This window comes from Nylanderia fulva, unplaced genomic scaffold, assembly GCF_048542155.1.
Source record: "Nylanderia fulva isolate GAGA-0341 unplaced genomic scaffold, ASM4854215v1 Scaffold62, whole genome shotgun sequence".
Taxonomy (NCBI): domain Eukaryota; kingdom Metazoa; phylum Arthropoda; class Insecta; order Hymenoptera; family Formicidae; genus Nylanderia; species Nylanderia fulva.
Window position 1 is genome coordinate 399,074 of NW_028190721.1, and position 22,518 is coordinate 421,591.

Sequence of the window (22,518 nt, forward strand, 5' to 3'; positions counted from 1 at the left end):
CTAACTTAAATGTCGTTTATAGTTTGCCAAAAAAGTTGAATAGGCTGATAAAACGAAGTACAGATTTAATAATTAATGATATAAAAACGAATGTAGAGTATACAAGATTAATTGTGAAAATTGTAATGCCTCATACATTGATTAAACAAAAAGACATTTATGCACTAGAGTGAAGGAACATGCCAGCAATATTAAATTACATGAGTCTAATCATTCGGTTTTGAGTAAACACAGATGTGATTTTGGACATGACTTTAATTGGAAATCACCGACCATTTTACATAATGAGAAACATGTAAGAAAGAGAGAGATTGCTGAAATGTTCTTCATAAAGAAGCATGATAATACTGTTAACCTACAGAAAGACACTGAGAATTTGACAAATATTTACGAAAAAATAATAAAGATTGTTTAGTTGTGCGTTTCAAATTTAGTCGTTTGACAAAACATCATAGCGATGGGACGTGTTCCTCTTTTAACTATTAATTTTAAATAAGATCGGTTTTATGTTGCGTTAATCTCATTTTAATTGATGGGTATGTTTGTGGTCATAACTTAACATTTAAATATGTTCTTGTATGTTTCAACATTGTTAAAAACTATTGTGTAATATTGTGTTATAGAATTCTCACTTGATAAGGACCACAACCAAATGGTCAAAACACCGTGAAAGTATTGAATAAAATTGCTAGTTACGTCGAAATCAATTTTGCCAAGTATATTTTTTTTATATTGAATATAAGAAAAATTGGATTTTATATTTTCCCTCTAAAAAAACAAGATAAAAAATTTTTTACGAACTCGAAATCTTTATTGAAGATAAAGTTTCAAGTTTGCTTTATATAAGAGTATTTTATAAAATTGACATACATATCGATGATATAGTCTGTGATGTAAAAAACGAAATAATTCCCAAGAAATACAACATCACGGCTTATATAAGATAATACTCGCGCTGCAATCACGAAACATCCCGCGCAACATCCCAAAGGGAGGGATGCAATTAAGAATCAAATTACACACTATGGCAGATTGCCTCATAATATTACGCCGAGCTGTCGCGACTCGTCGTCGCCCGAATAGCACGACTGCATATAGAGTCAGCGCCAATAAAAGTATACGAGCAAGAAAAATCGTTATTAGCCGCACTTCATTTTTCCCTCTCGCTGTCCTATTTTTTCGCGTGAAGATTATGGCGCGAAAATTTGATATCGCGAAATGAAAAGGTTATCCTTGTGTACAGAGAAAACTGCAATTAAACTGCAATTACATATGTATTGTACGGAGTATATTCGTTATTACTGCAAAAACTAACGGAAGAGAGACTGGAAACTAACTGGAAAATATTCGCAAAATGTTACTGCGATATACGCCTAGCAGCAATACGAGCGAGTGAATTTGCTGTCGTATATCGCTGTCGTTTCAGCTTTTCTCAATATTTTTACATCAACACGATCGTCTTGTTCCGTTTCAGTGTGCAATATAACGTTGGACAGCAGGCAGCTGTTCAGCAAATCGGATCGTGGCTTCGGGCAAATAAAGTCGCCGTATCTTCAAGGGCCCTCGAGGTGTACATACAGATTCGTGCCGGATACTGGACAGCGGGTCGAGCTGCAGATATATCGACTGGTGTCCATCGGCCGACACAACGGCACTGCGTAAGTAGTTTTTCGGTCACACCTTTCTTTCGATCCGCTCGTATCGCTTAACGGCATCCACCCGTTTGCGTCCTTCTATTCCCCTTTATTACCGCGCGACCGTAAACTTTATGGAAAAGTATCCTCGACACTTATATGTATAGCGTCCTCCTCCGGTTATAACCCCTCATACACGTAAACTTCTTATATCGTCTTACGGTCGAGCCGAAGTAATTTTGAATACGTAATGACATATGGGAACACTATAAGCAGATGACTTGAGACTTACTTTTTGTTGTTTATAGGAGATTGCGCTTTTTTTCCTTGCATTTTATTACAGATCTGTATTAAAGGTGAAGAGTCCGAATTAGGACTCGATTAAATGATTAATTCGATTGATCGATTTTTCTGATTAATTAATATATTAATTTTTAAAGATTTTTAAAGATTATAAGTTTTAATTTAACACTTCTTTCTTTTCTTTGTAGACACTGCACACTACACAGTTACATATTATAAAATTCTAGTAAAAATAACAAGTAATTGAAAAAATTTGCACCTTTAAAATCATTATTGGAAATAATCCGCATTAACATCTTGAAATAATCCAAGAATAATATAGCGATGTATTCAGCCTCATAATCATACATGCTACACATCATCAAAAGTTGTAATCCTTCGCATCATCCAAGTTATTTTATATGTTTATAATTAATAGTATGAATTGCAATCGTTCGCATCGCGCGCGCGCGCGCGCGCGTTGAAATGTTTTTTAAAATTATATAATTGACTAATACTATATGACACCACTGAAGAAGACTGCGTACAATCGAAACGTTTGATTTAATTGTATTAATATGTTTTAATTGTTTTAACATGGTATAATTAAGAAGTAATAAATATTTATAATATTCACTAACATATCCCAATAATTTATGCTCTTGAGTTAGCTTGTTCTTACATTAATTTTACAATTTTAATTGAAAAAATGTTTAATCGATTAATGATAATTAAGTTTAGGCGATTTGAAATCGATTAATCGAATTTTCAATTACATCACCCCTCGCGTTTGATCTTTCTTTAGCTACTTGTACGTGTGTAAGAAAAGGGCTTAATAGTATATTGTGTATCAAGTTCGGAAAGTTGACAATTGGTCACGAGTGCGGGGAATGGACGCACAAGCCGAAGGCAAGTGCGACCACCTCACACGAGTGAACAATTGTCAATCCGCACGTGATACACATACTATTTTGTATTACAAATGCAGGCAAAGTGGCTGTTTCTGCGCGTTTTCTGTGCGCGAGGCGGCCGATCGCACGCCGCCATCTTGTCGCGGCACAGTGGGGAAATAACCGTGTTCAATACATTTCCTACGGCTTCAGCCGTATACAATGACTTTTAACGCGGCTGAGTCATAGATAATGGCTTTGAACGCGACTTATTCACTCACCGCGTCGCCGCTAGATAGCGGCGGGGGAAATCGGCCGCTTTCCGCACAGAAAACATGCACCAAAAGTGCCACTTTGCCTGCACGTGTAATATTGTACAAAATATTTTCAAAATTAACCTTGATTTTAATCTTTACTGGCAATCAAACTTTCTTACCTTGGTTATAATATTTTATTTTGACCAAAAGAAAAATAAAGATGTAAAATTTCGAGAGAAACATTCGAACTAGAACTTGTGATTCTACCCGATTAATCGTTTAATCGACTAATCAAAATCGATTAATTGTTTAATCAAATATTAATCATTTCTTCCAATTACATTAATAATCGCGCGCGCGCGATGCGAACGATTGCAATTCATACTATTAATTATAAACATATAAAATAACTTGGATGATGCGAAGGATTACAACTTTTGATGATGTGTAGCATGTATGATTATGAGGCTGAATACATCGCTATATTATTCTTAGATTATTTCAAGATGTTAATGCGGATTATTTCCAATTACATTACGATTAATCGAGTTTAAATTAATCGATTATTCGATTAAAATCACGAACCCTAGCCCGAATGTTTCTCTCAAAATTTCACATGATTATTTTTGTTGGTCAAAATAAAATATTTTAAATCAATTGATACAAAGTTTCGCTTGTATATTGTAAATACAAAAAGTGATAAATAAAAAGGCCAACTTATCAAGCAATTATTAGAGTTGTTCAGTCAAATAAAATTTATTCCATGTATAAACTATTAAACACAACATTATGTAAAAGCTACAAACATTCAATACTCAAACCTAAGCAAAAATTACAATCATTATAAAATAATAAAATAAACGTTTCAACCGCACGCGCTCTTCCTCAGTATAATTATTCAAAAAAATACAAAATCATACAAAAATTCACATAATATCGAAAATTAATAAAAGTCGAGAATTTATAAGCAGTTAAAGCGTGTTTCAATTCGTCATGTCCAACAAATGTTCGCCTCGATATGATCTTTGATTTTAATCAAATCTCGAAAAGTTTCATCGTTAATATGCGAGAAATAAAAACGTTCCGTAGGCGTTGACATCGTCCTTCTTGACAATGTTAACCACGTTTTTTTGAAAAAATTATTGAAGATGACACAAGACAAGACCAACAATATAAAAAGACACCTCATTTCAAACTCCAAAATATTTTAAACCCTTTTCGCACTCACGTACAAGTAGCTAAAGAAAGAAGAAGCGCGAGGGGTGATATGATTGGAAATCGCTCTCGTCGATGGCCGTTTCAATTTGTCATACTTCCGCTCTTACGAAGCCGATAGCTCGAGAGATTCTCTCGAGTTTCTCTCGACTCGGGGAGAGGTGAGGAGTCAGAAATGACGCCGGCAGAGCTACAGAAGAGAGAATCAGGAGTTGGGGGAGAAAAATTACTGTTTTCAGAAACCCCGCAGCACTTTTCTCTAACCCCACCACGCGCGAAAGCTCGTCCACTCCGGTCATGTTCATGGACAAACTTTGTGGAGGACGGAAAAGGCCTTCGACAAGCCCTGGAAAAGTTCTTACAATTTTTCGACAAGGCTCTTCACCTCAATCCTCCTCGTCCTGTCGTGTGCCACGACGATGAAGTTGGTAGGGCTTTACGACGCGTCGAGCATCATATGAGCGTCTTATTGTAGTGGCTTTTGTTCTCTTTCTCTCTCTGGAATACGCAAAGTATAACAGCCACCGAACGGATGTGTGCTTATTGTGACGACATGAAAGGGAAATTTGCGCCCGTGTGTTCTCGCAATTTGTTATATTTTCTTGAAACAAATTACACTTGTTTTTTTTACCGGCAAACGAAAGACTCGGGTTTGATTTCCGATTCAGTTTACTTTTGGACCGATATTTTTCTCGTCTATTGCTTTACAAAGGGGTTAAAGGGGAACACAGGAATTAGAGATCTCAACTAAAAAATACTATTCCTAATTAGCGAAAAATTAATTTTCGCAATAACTGACGGAAAAGACATATCGCGTTAGGTTCTACAGTCGATATATATATATATATATATATATATAAATTTTAAATTATACTTGTATTAAATTTGTAACCACAATTCGCGAAATATCGCGTATCGCCGTATCTGAAAATAAATTCTATCGAGCGATTAAAATGCATATGAATTTGCAATCTCGATTATTGGATTTAATAATAATTAGCCAAAAATTTATCGACAATTTAACATTTTATTCGCATTAAATATATTTTATGATCAATTTAGCAATATAAATATTTTATAAGCATTTGCAAAAAATCGGCAAAAATCCCTTTGCATTTTTAAAAAGTTCCGAATGTTTAAAAAATTATAAATTGCACGTGTGTAAAATGCAAATCTGCATTTTTCTCTTATTATATCAAAACAAAAATATGTTTCGTAAACGATCTACGATGCTCTCGGCGTCGCATTTTAAATACACATAAAAAATGTAGAAACCCAGTTTAAATCCACTTGTTAGCGAGGAAACAGCCGATAAGCTGAGGGCGAGAAATATCGTTACTCTTGTCTGCACGGCCAAAACCGTTCGCATTTCTTCCGTTCTCTGGGCGTTACACTCCGAGAGAAACTGCAACGATCGGAAGAAACAGCGCCACTCGCACAAACCGTATCGCGCAAATCCTCGTATACGGAAAAATATTGGCATTTGATCAGCTTTATCGCGGAAAATTCTACAAAATTTCAGTATCACACAATCCGCGTAGAATTTTACGGATCATTTCACACGTCTAAACATCAATGAGAGAATATCACGTGAAAGTGTGTATTGGAAACGGTGCACTAAAAACATTTAAATAAAATCGCTTAATCGGGAGATGAGCTTTAAAGCTCATTTGCATTGAATCGATTCGAGAGGAAGAGATATTGTCGAAAATAAAACAGTTGCGCAAATCGATGGACGATCTAAATATATATATATATATATATATATATATATATGTGTGTGTGTGTGTGTGTGTATTGGCGCGCTTCTATTGAAAATGGAATAGACGAGACATATAATCGTAGATAACTATGACGTAGATAATACATTTAAATATATATGAGCTTTCCGTCGCAGAGTTATGTTTGGTAAATTGCGCACAATCTTTCGAGAGGATTCAACGTTTACGAATGAGATTGAAATTCTGGTTTTCGTAGTTTACGCAACGCATGACGCTGAATTAATATCACACAGGACCGTAGCATATAGGACGGAGTTGGTGGAAATATGACAAACGACACATGTTACACGACGCGGTCGTGTAATACGTGTGTAGTTCATGCTCGTTAAGTTATAATTAATGTAACTTTCCAGGCCTCCCTCTATGTGTGGAACGCCATAATAGGTGCCTTGTACTGTTCTGTGTCACGTTCACCACATCCCTCAAAGAACAAAAGGTTGCGATCGTTGATTATAGAGAATTACGACGTTATATTCACGTATAAAGCACAGATGTCCACTACTGTCAGATAGCGCATCTCATTATTTCCTTTCCAAGAATGTATAAAAATTTACTTAGATTCATTCCCTTTAAGGGGATGCCGGATGTCTGTTTTATCGATCAGATGATTATAAATTTTTCTGCACCGAAATCTTTTTATTGGTTTAATAAAATAATAAATGCTTTACCACAATTAAAACACGTACAGAAACAAAGTGGGAACCTACTGATTTTATGTTAAAAACAAGAAAAAATTTTAAAACTAAAATTTCTTTACCGACTTTTGTCGTCAGATCAAAAAAATAATTGTTTAATATAAAAGTTTTGCTGTTTGTACGTACAAAATAAGATAGGTTCCGACTAGAAATTGAATGACGAAGTATTAGTATATTTTTAGATATAAGTTTAAAAGCCTAATAAATAAGAAAACGGTGCAGAAAATTTTCACGCATATGTGTTGTATACGTGCATATGTTTAGACATGTGTGGTGCTAACCTATCATGTGTATATGTGTATACGTGCATATGTTTAGATATGTGTGGTGCTAACCTATCGGAGTTCGGCCGTCTCTCCGGCATCCCCTTAATTCATTTACTAATTAATTAAAAAAAAAAAGTATATATATGAATCTAAGTCAATTTACCAATCAGCCCGAAGCTCTTTTCATGAAATTATAAATATCCCTCCTGTAGCAGAGCACTCCGCATTTTACAGATATTTGTTCCTCGCATGAATCGCATTCCGTTTATATCTCGCCCCGTCCTTTCTTTCCGGCGAATTCTCTTTCACGGACACAAATCGTCTATCTTACCGCTGTCCCACACAGGCGGACTTCCCGGGTTCCTTCTCGGGGAACATTCGTACGAGCTTAATAATGGAACGTGAATTTCGGGGGAAAGGAACAAAGCGCGGGCCACTCGACTGTCCCATGTTCAAGTCGAAAACCGGAAGATAGGTGCTCCTAATCCCGAATGCTGAGCCACGATCATCTCGATGTACGCGCACGTTCCCGATGCGACACAATTGGGTCAGGTCCTTGGCTGGACATGCACTTCATTCCGCGAATGTCCCTCGAACGACCCATACGGTGGTGCGATTCCGGAACCGACATCGTATTAAGTTGACCGCGCTATAGCAAACCTAGCTAGTCTGGAATGAAAATCGAAAACAGCACCGAATATCAGCTCTTTTCTGCAAAACCGTGGGTATTGTAGCGATTGCGGTATTTTGCTCCGAAATACAGGTTTGTTAGCAAAACTTTGTTTTAAAAAAATGTAATTTTTAGCGAGATTTTTATTTAAAAAAATACAGTGCTCACACACAATTATTATTCGTTAAAATTATATTTCGTGATTAATAAACGCGCATAAATAAAGTTGCGAAATAACTGTTCATTATTTCGTAGATATGTATGTGTGTTTCGTTTAAAAAATTAGAACAAAAGTTATTATGAAAATAAATTCATCAAAACGCTAAATTCTCTCTTTCTCTCTCTCTCTCTTCCAAAGTCGAGCGAATGTAATATTACAAGCTTACTGGAGTATTCGAGAATTGTTTCGCGCGAAAAAAATAATAAATTTTCCAAATATTTGCAGAGATTATATTTTAGGCGCACTTAACATTAACAATGTGCGATTAATTTATGAATTTATTTTATTGAACGGATGAATTTCGTTCACCTTTCCACTCGTAACCTTTCGATGGTGCGTTATCCTCGAAAATTGATTGCAACGCAACACTATATACATGCATAATCGCCAGTTTCGAAATTGCACAAATTAACCACGAAGCGTACCGTCAATGAAAATCATATTCGTTGAATGTGCCATTCCATGTGTCTTTATATAATTCTCTTGTTCCAATAATATAAATGTATCTCTATGTATCTATCTATTCGCCGATAAAGTTAATTAATTCGCAATAATGAACGGTGTGTCCGTAGGGGAAATATAACGCTATGCATACATATATATGAAAGGAAACTCTCCAATATTAATTTGCGAAATTGAATGATTGAATGATCAAATGGATAAAAGGAGGATTAATTTAGATAGACGCGGGATATATTTATTCATTTCACGGGATTGGGAAGCCGTAGGCGACCCGTAAAGTAATAAGCTAGATAATGAGAGCTTTTATATATATATATATATATCACAGATCGGCGGAATTTTTGACGGAACGCAAATTCTTTACACATACATACCTACATATATGAAAAATTCGCGTTCCATCGCAAATTCCGCCGATCTGTGATCGTGATAAAAAATATCAGAAATTAATTAAAAAGTATTTCACGAATAATATGTGATGAACGCGACGAATCAAACCGCACGCGCGATAACTCACGTGAAAGGGACATTAACTTGCAGAACCTAACCCAACCTAACTTACAGAATGTTGAAAAATTGCCTTCGCCACAGGCAAACATATATATACCATACACGCATATGCACGCTCATAATTAATTCATCGCGATATATCGTGCAACCCGGCCTCATTACCCATGAGTTATCCCTTGAATATTCCAGCCGGCTTGTTGACGGATGTGCGTGCGGCACAACCCGGAAGCTCTGGGTCAGTTTGCGGGAAGCGCGAAGCGCCGTGTTCTCTTTCGACGTGAAGCAAAAGCTCCTTCGCAGCTTTACGCTTCAATCATCTCTTCCGTCCTGTTGTCGTTTCGTGTATGTACATGCGGTCAAGACGAGGGTGCGAGAGAGTTACAAAATTACGTCGCTCAGCGAAATACTATTAAGAGGAGGGAGAGGACTGACGGAGTAGAACGAGTGATGGATGACCTTAATTTCGCTATGATTACCGAGCGGTTCGGGAATTTGTATGAAAATCGCTCGGGGTCGCTCTGCTTTCACGGGGATCACCTGCTCGCGCCTTCGATCCGCTCCACGACTTCTTTCTTTTCGTCTTCTCGTTCTTTCTCTCTTTTTATTTATTCCTTTCTCTCTCGCGCTCTTTCACTGAGCTTTCAGATTAATACCCCTTCGCTCCAATTTCGTGTCTCGCGATAGACGTCTTCTATAGAAATGTACGCACCTTTCAGAAATGAGAAATTACATCGATATTTAATGACGTAGATTAACAGTTCGGTTAGCAGCTTGTTAAAGCATGACAGCGATTGGAAGATTAGAAAGGAAAAAGGAAACGGGAGAAGAGAAAAATCCCATTCCGGATTATCACAGAGAGGAAGATGATATCGCCTCGTAAGAAATAAATTTCTGAAACTTGTTATAACAAAACTTAATTTTTTTATTAACGCACGCGTTTTTTTTATTACTGTAACATTAACATATTTTTTAAATTAAAGAAATACATTTTTTTATATACGATACAGGAAAAGTTTTTAACGGCAGATTCCTGGGGTATCATTTGGAGACGATTTTTCCTCTGTAAAAATGTTGAGGGAGGCCATCATTTTTAGCGCGTTCCCAATTTTTGTTATTATGTATTTTTATAACTAAGCCTTATATTAAAATTCTATTAAAGCAAACTTTACCTAAAATTAACTGAAGAATGCAGTTCTGTTAATTTTTTAATTATTTCCATTAAGGCTTAGTTTCCAAAAAAGTATTTATTTTCAACTGCTTATAATTCGGAAATTATTGATGTCCCGACATTTTCGCTGAGGACAAATCATCTCTAAACGATACCAGGCACTTGCGATTAAAAACTTTTCCGCCAGTTCTGGAAAATCCTGTATATTTAATATCTTATACTCTTGTAAGCGCTGCGGATTTAGCGCTCGCGAAATGTGTAAGATACTTTAACTGCAGCTTATTACCATTATCGTAATTATATTTGGTATATCCGGCATTATGCAAGAGGCTACATTCGAGCAGGAACATTTGAGCAGCGATAAGAGAATTCCAGCAAAACGCGATACCTCGCAGCTCTTTATCTTTCACATTAGTTTACGTTTTTTTAGCCTAGTTACATACATAACGCGCCCTGCTGGCGATAAATTTTCTTTCTGACTTTCCAAAAAAGCGATGTTTGACCGTTTTAATTTTTTCCGTTAAAAAAACTTTTTCACGCGGAAAATGTTACGAAACTTTGATTCGTTAAAATGCGCATTTTTTTTGCTCTCCTTCTTTCTCTTTTGGCCTACGATACACGAATACGTTTCAAGGGAATATGGAATGTGTGCGAGCCCGCGCGACAATTTACACACGATTTAAAAGTGTTTGGAGAGACCTACTTGCTATGTATTTAGGGCAGCTCGCGCGAAAAAGACACGCGATATATTGAAATACCGTATAACAATTAAAGTTATATACATATTCCGTGCGCTCAATAGAGAGTTTTACAATATCAAAGTTCTGCCAGGGTTTTACAACATCAATTCCGTTCTCCAGCATGCGCAATTTGTTTTATATATCGTCTCTTTCTCTCTTTTTTTTCCAAACTGCCAGGTCATATAACGATATTAAACTCTTCGAATTTCCTTTCGAAGAGTTTATCTCGTTCCGCGAAAGGGGTAGAGAGAGGGGGATATTATACTCGAGGGCTAAGGTTTAAGTAGCTTCATAAATTACACCACTTTTACGGTAAGATTGCCTAATCCGCGCCAGGAGCGTTTTCGGCGCGGCTCTCAAAAAGCGAACTTTGCCCCCCTCTCATCCCCTTTGCTATCCAAGACCCCGGAATTTATATCTCTTGACGTCTCGGACGCAAAGTGACATCGCGAGTTAGACAAAGTAAGTTTCACGTCGTGAAAAAGTATTAAGGCGATTCATCTAAAGTAAGACCGTTTTGGGGGGACACGGCTCGTCGCAAAATTATAGGAGGGATGGGGGATAAACGGGAATAATGACGCACTTCTTTTATCGCCCTATAAACGCTTTAATAGTATATTGTGTATCAAGTGCGGAAAGTTGACAATTGTTCACTCGTGTGGTATCGCCTTCGGCTCGTGCGTCCATCCCCCGCACTCGTGACCAATTGTCAATCCGCACGTGATACACATACTATTTTGTATTACACGTGCAGGCAAAGTCGCACTTTGTATGCGTGTTTTCTGTGCGGAAAGCGGCCGATTTCCCACGCCGCCATCTAGCGGTGAGTAAATAAGCCGCATTCAAAGCCATTGCCTACGACTGAGCCGCGTTCAAAGTCATTGCCCACGGCTAAAGCCGGCAAAGCCACTTTGCCTGCACTTGTAATACAAAATATCGTGTGTATCAAGTGCGTATTGACAATTGTGGGGTGGTCGCACTTGCCTTCAGCTCGTGCGTCCATCCCCCGCACTCGTGATCAATTGTCAACTTTCCGCACTTGATACACAATATACTATTGTATTACAAGTGCAAGCAAAGTGGCTTTGTGCGCGTTTTCTGTGTGCGAGGTGGCCGATCGCACGCCGCCATCTTGCGGCAACACGGTGCGGGAATAGTTGTGGGCAACGACTTTGAACGCGGCTTATTCACTCACAGCGTCGCCGCTAGATGGCGGCGTAGAAAATCGGCCGTTTTCCGCACAGAAAACACGCACACAAAGTGCCACTTTGCCTGCACGTGTAATACAAACATAAGAAGTCATCTAAAGAAAAAAAGCATATTAAATTATATTTTGCTTAAGGGATAATGCTACTCTAGCGCCCGAAAAACAGCATAATTCTGACAATTTTTTGAAAATATATAGTGAATGGAACACAAAATGTGTTTAAAGGCTCTTATTGTACATATTGTACTTTGAAATATATTCACAAATTTTTTTTTTCAATTTTTATACAAAATGGCGGCGACAGAATGCAGCCTCTTCCCACTAAAAAAAATATTTATGTAAAATTACATGATTAAGCTAGGTTTTTTTCCGACCTAGCATAATTATGCAATATTGATACTTACATGGAAGATTACAGATTATATGTAATTTCATATGAAATATATTCTTAAATATTTTCAAGATTAAAAATATTTTACTGAACATGTAATCACACATAGGAAATGTTAGAAATTTATAAATGCTATAAAATAATGTTATAAATAAAATAGATAAATACTTATAAAATAAAATTCTAATAAAGTAAAAATGGTAAATTAAGAGTTTAACTAGGCTCTGTAATATAAATATAAATTTAACACATATAAGACAGGCAATAAGAGCCAAATCGCGGATGACAGTGCGTTATCCTAAACGAAACTAAATTTTTTTGTTAGAATTAAATACCTGTGCACAAGGCACCAAATTTTACTTGGACACGGCCAAGATATAAAATTGGAATAATCTCTACAAGAGATTTAATTCCATGCATCCCCTATTCCCCCTAAAGAAAATAAATGCGAGAGAAAATGATCTGAATAGCTCAGTTGGAAGAGCAGTCGCCCGGCAAGCGAAAGGTCTCGGGTTCGATTCCCGATTCTGCGACTTTCGGATCTATATTTTTCTCTCGCATTTATTTTCTTTAGAGGGAATAGGGGATGCATGGAATTAAATCTCTTGTAGAGATTATTCCAATTTTATATCTTGGCCGTGTCCAAGTAAAATTTGGTGCCTTGTACACAGGTATTTAATTCTAACGAAAAAATTTAGTTTCGTTTAGGATAACGCACTGTCATCCGCGATTTGGCTCTTATTGCCTGTCTTATATGTGTTAAATTTATATTTAAAAATGGTAAATTTAAAATTACATATGATTTTTGCATAAAAATAGTAATTTTACCTATATTTTACATGTATTTTTACATTAATATGTATTTTCAATTTAAAACAAATGGAAAAAAAATTACAATGATAAGCAAGTAACTTTTCCAGTTCTGAGCTAGTAATTTCCATGTAAAAGTACATGGATTTTTTTCAGTGATGGATCCGTGAGAAGAGGTTTTCTTTGCTGAATTCTGGCGCCGCTATTTTATAAAATAAATTGAAAAAAATTTGTAAATATACTTCAAAGTATACAATAAGAGCCTTTAAACAGATTTTGCATTTTATTTCTATATATATTTTCAAAAAATTGTCAAAATTAGGCTGCTTTTTTGGGCGTTAGAGTGGCATTACCCCTCAAAAAATTTAAATGAAAAATAATTTGCAATTTCTCTCGCGATACCAAACGTACGTTTACGTACACATTATCACGGGTTTCCTCCGCGTTCTTACGCACGCACGCACTTAAGATTGTCATAACTCACGCGTCGTATCACAGCGCGTTGCACGAGATAACACGATTACATATGTACATCACGTTTGCGACTAGAATATCAAACATTACAATTCCTTCCGAAATTCGACGTTCCGCTCCCTTTTGGAGGCGCGTTTCGCTAACGTCGTCACTCGCTTGCCGCGCGCACGAGCTGTAATAATGTATGCCGAGCGTACTTGGAATTATTTGCCCGTGCTACGTACACTTATCAAATTACACACTCGCCTCGTTGATAAATCTAACACGAGCGACGTTCGTTACGCGCGGCATAAATGATACACGCACGCTAAACGCGACGGCTGAGTTTGCGCGTTTAATCTGCGACTCAAACGGGCTGTCTTATCGCGTATGATAAGAACATTTCAAAATTTCATTTAGTTCTCAAAGGGAGAATAAGCAAAGCCAGTATATGTAATATTTATAACGTTTAAAAAGTTATTGATTAACTTAATAATTATTAATAATTATGCAACGCTCGATTTCATATTTCTAACACTGCTTTTTTTATTTTTAATTTTTATTTTAATTTTTATTTTTCTATATATTAAATTAATCTTTAATTTTTTTATTAATTTTCTTGGACCGACATTGTTTAAGATCATATTCTGAGAAAAGAGTCAGGGGGATGCTGCCGTTGTTCTGTTTTACCGACTTTAAGTTAGGTTAGATTCACTTTTTATTGAATATACAGATTGAAAAATCCTCCACAATGAAAATACTGATAATAATAAATTATATAATACTGATAATAATAATAATACTGATAATTATAACAATTTATTATATATAAAATTTGTATTTTACAAAGTTTCCGAAATATTAATATCATGTTGCTACAAGTGTGCTGATATTTTGTGGCTCTATATTTTCTGCAATGTCAAAAGCCCTTAAACTCAGTCGGTAAAACAATCATGGTCAGCATCCCTTAAGAATCGCTTATGAAAATGATGCAGCTAGATTTCAGATCTGGCGAAACTATATTGAACGATTTTTATCACTCGCCGGCCGTTTATCAGCGCGCTGGATATTTCTTCGGGAAATAATGGGAGTGTGGGTTCACCACTGACGTGATTTTACGATCGACTGGCGCGAACGAGACAATGCTCCCGTTATTTATTAGCCGAAATCTCTCCGCGCATTATGCGCGATCGAATATGTCTGGATCGCGGCGTGCATGATTGGTTCACAGTTTATGCACGATTTAGGCGGGCTTTCAACGTGGAAATCCCGCTGAAATAAATCATTAGCATGCGCGAGCCCGCAACCGGTTATTATGGTTAAATAATCGCGTTACCGACAGCATGGCGATGCATCCTAAAAAGCGTGTCGTCCTAATCCCGATCAATTCGCTCCTCCGGATCGTCGTTTCCGCCCGAAAATTCTCCACCGATTTCTAATCTAATGAAGGAAATTGAAACGTTTTGTAATTAAGCGAAATTGTAAATGCAAAGTTTCATTATAGCGATAAATGTTTCCGCAACGACGTTAAATGGCATATTTGCACAGATCCCGCAGAGAGCACCGTATAATCTCTTCGCATTGAGATCACGGAACGTCGCTTAACACGTTCTGTCCCTTTTTTCTTTAGCTTTTTCCCGTGCAAGTAGTTTCGCGCGAGGCGAAAATCGACCTCTTTTTTTAGGGGGATGGCATTTAGTGTTCGCAACATCCAATAATCCCTAAACCCCATTGAAGAACGATCAAGAAACTTAAGAGCTCAATGAAAATCGTTAAATCGCGACGGTGTCGCCGACGATGGAGTTGTACGACAATTAGCGAGCCTCGGGAGTTTTCCCGACCGCAAAATTGTTTCCGATTCTCGTTTCGAATCGACCGGCCGCGCAGGTTTTAACGTTCGTCGTCCCTCACGATTTCGGGACCAGCCTGGCGCGAGGGACGGTCTTGTTTTTAGAAAACTTCAGATCCAATTCGCCAACTTTCCACATTACAACAATGCTCATTCGAACTCGAGGATGCGTGGAGTAGTCTTTCACCAGTTTCGAGGGTAAATGAAACTGCCGCGAAAAGAGAAGTAGAAGCCAGAGAGGCGACCGAGATTGGACAGGAAAGAGAACGCGAACTGTCCTCTCTCTTCCCATCTCTCTTTTACTCTCTCTATCTCTCATTCTGTCTCTTTCTCAGCTTTACCGCTGATTACACGCTTCGCTACTAAGTAGAATTTGTCTCGCCAGAAATAAATTAGTTAATGGATTGTTTCTGGTTCTCGGATGCATAAAAAAAAAACTGTGCAACACAGCGTTTCTGTAACTGGAGAAAAAAATAAAAGAAAAAATACATCCCTGTAAAAAAACGGGATATATCATCGAGAAACAGTGAATTAAAAAAATATATACTTATAATTAATTTTAATATAAATATAACAGTGAAACTTGTTGAGAATTTAAACTCATTAATAATTGTTCTTTTTTTTTGTTAGAAGCAATTTATTATTTTTAGTTATTTGAGGAAAAAAGGGATTTAATTTTTAAATTGATTCCGTAATGCAATTCTATGGCGCTTACGTGCTTGCTCGCAAGAAAGAGCAGTTTAATCTGTAAATTGTACGTGGATGCGCTAAGATCCTTGCAAATCACTATTATCTTAAACTGATTAATATTATATGCGTGTATGTAAATGTGCAAAATTCGCGCGGGAATACTCGCTAATTTTCGAAACGCACGATTTCGCGTTGTAATTATTTATTACGCGGAGATTGGGAATTTTCAGAAACGCACGACTTGTGCGTGTAAAATCGTTCATCAACGCGGGATTTGCGTTTCATTAGCGGGAAAAATAAAATCGTCATCCCCAAAGCGCGAATATCTGGGTATATGATCTGTCGTCGGAAGTTTGCGCGGGTCACGCAAAAATATACACGCCCGCAGGGCGTATCGGGGTCACATCGGAAACCAGAAACGGCAAACTTTTCGCTTATCCGCGCTCGTTTGCACCACCAGCGCGATTTGTTCTCCCGCCGTAGATCGCCGTCGGATTAACCGTCGGGATCGATGGGTCGCATCCGTCGCGTCGTCGGGTTTCGGCTGTCGTCCGATTTTTGAGGGAGAGAACGGGATCTGTGCGCTTCCATATCCCCGGTATGACCGGGGCACGGAATCGTTCTGATCGTTAGAAATTTGATTTCACGCTTCGCCGCATCCATAACATCCTCCCGGCGCGAACACGAGCGGTGGCGACGGTATAGTAATAGTACATGGAAAATAGGCTTTTGCATAGTATATACACGGTGGAACGCGCAGAATTTAATTGAAATCGTTAGACGTATAGTCCAGGAAAATTAGACTTGAAAAAGGCAAAACTTTATAAAAATTAGGACCAAGCTGAATTTTTGTGGATACTTTTATCTCGATGTTCCAATGAAATCCTGAAAAGTACTTTTAATTTTATCCAGAGCGTTTTTTATGGCGAGTAAATTTTAGTTTTTTGCCATTATCTCGAAAACTACCAATTTTATGAGAAAAATAGTTATTATCAAAATTGTAGCTCATAAAATTCCCTAAAAAAAGGTTTTTATACTTTTTTTTTGTGGAATTAATTGTTTCGAAGATATAGAGCGAAAAAGAACGCGCCCAGTACTATTAGTATAGTTCAGTAAAATTAGACTTGAAAAGGGCAAAACTTTATAAAAATTAGGACCAAGCTGAATTTTTGTGGATACTTTTATCTCGATGTTCTAATGAAATTCTGAAAAGTATCTTTAATTTTATCCAGGGCGTTTTTTATGGCGAGTAAATTTTAGTTTTTTACCATTATCTCGAAAACTATCAATTTTTGAGAAAAATAGTTATTATCAAAATTGTAGCTCATAAAAGTCCCTGTAAAAAAGATCATTATACTTTTTTTTGTGGAATTAATCGTTTCGAAGATATAAAGCGAAAAAGACGCGCGCAATACTTTATTCCTGCAGTGGTGTGGAAAGGAATACGTATTTTTTACGAACTATAGATATTGCAACTTTACCGTTTTACTTAAAAACGATTAGTTGTACGAAAAAAAGTATAACAATCTTTTCTGTAAAGAATTTTATGAGCTACAATTTTGATAAAAACTATTTTTCTCAAAAAATTGATAGTTTTTGAGATGATGGCAAAAAACTAAAATTTACCCCCTAAAAAAACACCCTGGATCAAAATTAAGAGTACTTTTCATTAGAACATCGAAATAAAAGTGTCCACAAAAATTTAGCTTAGTCCTAATTTTTATGAATTCAAAGTCTAATTTTACTGGACTAATATCATTTTAATCAATATTTTATCATGTAAAAATATTTTATTTCATCGCGGCAAAGCGAGAGTCAAATCTATTTCCTTAAAATTTTATCCGATTTTTGGGAGAATGACAATAAGTAAATAGATATTTATTATTGTACACAACACGCGTAGCATATATTTTTAATTTCTTTGTTAATTAATTAATTACAGCGCTGTGTGTGTCGTAGGAAAAAATAAGCTATTGGAAACTTTTTTAACATAGATTTATTTTGGATTTTTAATATACCAAAATGAATAGATTGAAATATAGGGTGTAATTTTTTACTTTCTCTCTTCTCGGTATGCAACCATCCAATATGCGATATCATAAAATATGGTACGTAATTTATATGTAAAAATAAAAGTTCTTTTTTTACATAACACCCGGTATATACGCATGCACACACATGACCCCGTTCTCTCATACTCTCATTTTCTGTTGCTCTCGCATCTACCTGATGTAACGGGCGTAGTCACAGCACGAAATAACTCGCATAAATCACCGATGGTTACACAGATACATTTCGTGCGATTCCACTGGCGGCGATGTTTTAATAAAACCCGACGAGGCCCAATTATTCAACTCGGCGACCTCAGTTTGCATTCTCGGATGATCCGCGTGCACACAAACACGTACGCACGCACTAAAAATCCTTTACTTCTATCACGCAAAAAAGAGAATAGTCGTTTCACGCTATTTTGCATTTTATTCAAAAGGGTCCATCAGATCGTTTATCACTTTTATTTCTATCACGCGTAGTTTGCGATGATATTTTAGGATTTTTTCGATAAAAAACGATCGGCAAGCAACGTGACATATAGCCACGTCATTTCTTTTCGCCGAAGCCGCGGATTATGTTACGCTGTTTGGACACGCACAGCCATTAGACGTTAAAAATTGCATCTCCATCCAAAGTTTTATTTTTCTTCCCCTCCTTTCCACATTGTTTCACCCTCGCGATAATCTGAAATCACACAAACCGGGGTAAACGTCAACCAGGAAAGACGGAGAAATGATTCCGAGAATAGCGACTCGACGTTGACAAACATCGCGCGCGTACCATTTTCGAATACTGCCACCACCCGACGCGAGGAGAAACGTCAAAAACATATGTAAAACTTTGATACAAACCCGACAGCTTCCGGTCACGAAATTCAGGCGTGGATATATCCGCGAGAATCCGAAATCCAAGCAGCGTACGTACATCGTTATATAAATGGAAAGGGGAAAAGTCGTCGTGTCGCGTCGCGTCGGTGGTAAAGTGAAAAAAAGTTTTCAACGTTCCCTTTCTCTTCTCACTCAGCACATTTCGCTCCTCTTCACGCTATTCTCCTCGTTATTCTTTTAAACTTCGCGTACAACGGATCGTTTCCGAGAGGAAGAGAAAATTCTTCTTGTTGATTTATTCGACGAAGGAGTTAGGAGAAAATTATGTGGATCTTAACGTGGTCCGGCCAATTGCGCTCTTTTTCTTCATCGATTGATTAAAGTCAAATCTTCCACGGAATATTCTATCGTGGAGGAAGGTGCAATTTTATCGACAGTATTTTTTCAAGCTCGAAAAAAACGTAAAAAAGCGGAGCTTGCCGTAGGCAAAAGGAGCAATAGGAGCATCTTGTGAAACTCTTGATTACCGGAGAATAAAAAGGATTCTTAGAGTACTTCTTTCTTAACGGAATCTAATTGTCGGATATATATTTGCGTAATTTGCATTTTAGGTGCGGGAGAAAAGTGCTCGTTAAAGTCTATTGCGTAAATGCAATTGAAGCTGAAGTAAATAAGAATCTCAACTAGCCAATTGTTCGTCACGGTTCGGTGAATCGAAGTTCACGATTTAAAAACCGAAGTGATCAACTTAGCAGCGCGTCGGCGAACAGTCGCTCGTGACTTCACAATTTCAGCAAAATTACTTCCTTTCTCTCTCTCTCTCTCTCTCTCTCTCTTTTCTTTTTGTCTGCAATGTCTGCTTCGCTGCTATTTAAACATCAGACGACCCTTCGTCGTCTGATTAATTCCTCGTAATACCACTTGGCATTGAAATATGACTCGCCGTCTGACTCATCGTCGAGATATACTACTGAAAATATATTCTGTAACGTAAAAACTTAATCTTCTAATATCACAATATTTTTTTCCGACATGTATTTAATAATCAATTAAAATTATAACATTTTTAATAACTTAAAAAATTATTTCTTCATTACATTTTTATTTTTGTAACTCTTAATTTTTTATTTTATAATAATGAATTTGTAATCTTATATAATATTGAATAATAACGTTTATTATTTAATAAAATTAAATTATTTAATTTTATTTATAACAAATGATAAAATAGACGTCATTTTATTACAGTGGTCGAGATAGCACAGACTGTGCCCTTTATCGATTTTCTAGAGAGAGAGAGAGAGAGAGAGAGAAAAAGGTCAGTGTACCTTTAAAACTTTATCGGACACTTGTATCGTCGTTTCACCGTTTTTCCGTAAAAATCATTCAACGCAAAATAAATTATATCGACATTGCTCACATGTACCAAGAAAGATCGTATCGTGCCATGCTAGAATGTTATTTTTGACAGTAAATAGAACTAGAGATCAGTAATTTATTCCACTTTCAGTGAAACCAACATTTTCGTTTCAACAGTGATTCTACGAATTGTCGAGGATGAATAATTTCCTCTATTTTCGAGATAAAAATGGAATACGGAAAAATCTATGGAAAACGTATTCTCAGTCAATTTTTTTAAATGTAAATGTATTATTTAAAAAATTTCGAAAATTAACATAATAAAAATTACAATAAAATAAAATATTTATTACAAAATATTATAAAGATAAAATATTGTCTTTTGGAGAGAATCTTATTGCAAATATAATTTCATATAATTTATTTTCTTACTTTTGAAAAAAAAATATTATAATTAAAAACCAATTATAATCAATTCGTCGCGTCTAATTTTCTTTAAAGGGAATTTTTTTCAACTTGTAACACATCTATCAGATAAACCAAATTTGCTTCGAGTGACGACGATACAGATATCTGATGGCTGAAACCAGTCCATGCTGGCAGAAATTTATTGACATTTTTGAATGTATCGCTGAAGAGTTGAGATTAAAGTATTCTGTGTCGTATAAAGTCAGTCGTTCGAAACTAAATCACAACACGCTTGCATATATCACTGTAAACAAATTTATCTCTCAATTAACTTCATTGTTGACATCATCAGCGAATATTATTTCATTATTATTCCAATTTGTTTTATTGAAAAAAGCATAAAACAAACAATTTTTTATATAAAGTAAAAGAAATAAAATTTTTACAATTTATGTATTTATTATTAAAATTTTATAATAATACTTATAAATTTTATAACAAGCTATTCTGAAGATATATCTCTAAAAACGACTTTCACACAACTGTCATGATTTAATAAAATTTACATGTCAGGAAAAATCTATAAATAAATATATAATAAAATACAATTTCTTGGAACTTTTCACAGCTAAAATAATAATGCGATATCGATCATTCGAGGTATTATGGCCGATGTTTGCGAACCTTTCGTTGCATCATTCTCGGTCGCGTCTGCCCTCCTCACTTTTATGTCCTGGAACCCCGTGTCGGGTTTACATTTAAATTTATAATCCGCTTTCACAGAACGCGAAGGTTTCGTCCGAATACCCCTGGTAAATTGATTTGCAGTATAACCCGATTCCTTCGTCGCTCTCAGATGCGGCGAGGGGTCTCGCACCTCGAGAGAGGGTAGCTCACGAAAAAGACGTGGTGGAAAGCTGTGCAAGCAGAATGGCGAATGGCGAATAACGCCCGTGGCGGATAGAAATGTAAAATACGAGATGGTCTGGGCGCGGTAAGCGATTTCCAGTTGACTGACTGACATCGGTAAGCTTGGCGCTGTCTCCAGGCAACCTTCTCACCGTCTAGTCGGTTTTCCTTCGCTCTGTTCTCTCTCTTTCTTTCTCTTTTGAGCTACTCCCAAGCAGACATGTATACAGTGTGCGGACAACGTGTACAAACGTATGCGCGGTCCAGGACTAGAGTCGCTACTCCGTTTTCCACTTGGAGGCTCGACCGCGATTAAGGTACTCCGCGACAAGACGTGCCAAATTGCACGGTATTTCGAGGAGGCGTTGCCGAAAATCCGCCAGCCAACGTTGGCTTGACAGCGACCTCAACAAGAACGCATCTTTCTTGCAAAGTGGCATATTCTTCGAGATTCTTTCTAAGTTTTTTGCTTAATTTTAATTAAATTTGTTTCTTTTATTTATTTCAATTTTATTTTTTAACTTCAATTTTTGAATTTTATTAATTTTTGTACCTTGTATATAATTATTGATATAATTTTTGAAAAAATAATATTTTGATAGTTAAAAACTTGAAAAAGAAAATATTTTTAAAAATATTTTTTGTATCTTACATCAAATAATAATATTCTAATTATAGAAAATAATTTATCTGTGTATTACACGCATTATTATATTTTCTTAAATTTACTTAGCGTAATTTTTTGATTTCACTATATATTTTGATGTTAATAT

The 22,518-nt window shown here is 36.4% G+C and overlaps 1 protein-coding gene across 4 annotated transcripts in view; it reads left to right on the top strand.

Annotated features, from left to right (window-relative positions):
* The window catches only part of LOC114942262 (uncharacterized), a 346,485-nt gene that overhangs the window by 125,196 nt on the left and 198,771 nt on the right, over positions 1-22,518 (top strand). For all 4 annotated transcript variants that reach the window (XM_085488071.1, XM_085488070.1, XM_085488072.1 and 1 more), the window contains one exon: positions 1,475-1,658. In XM_085488071.1, the coding sequence (XP_085344197.1) occupies positions 1,475-1,658 (184 nt within the window). The remainder of the gene's footprint in view (positions 1-1,474; positions 1,659-22,518) is intronic.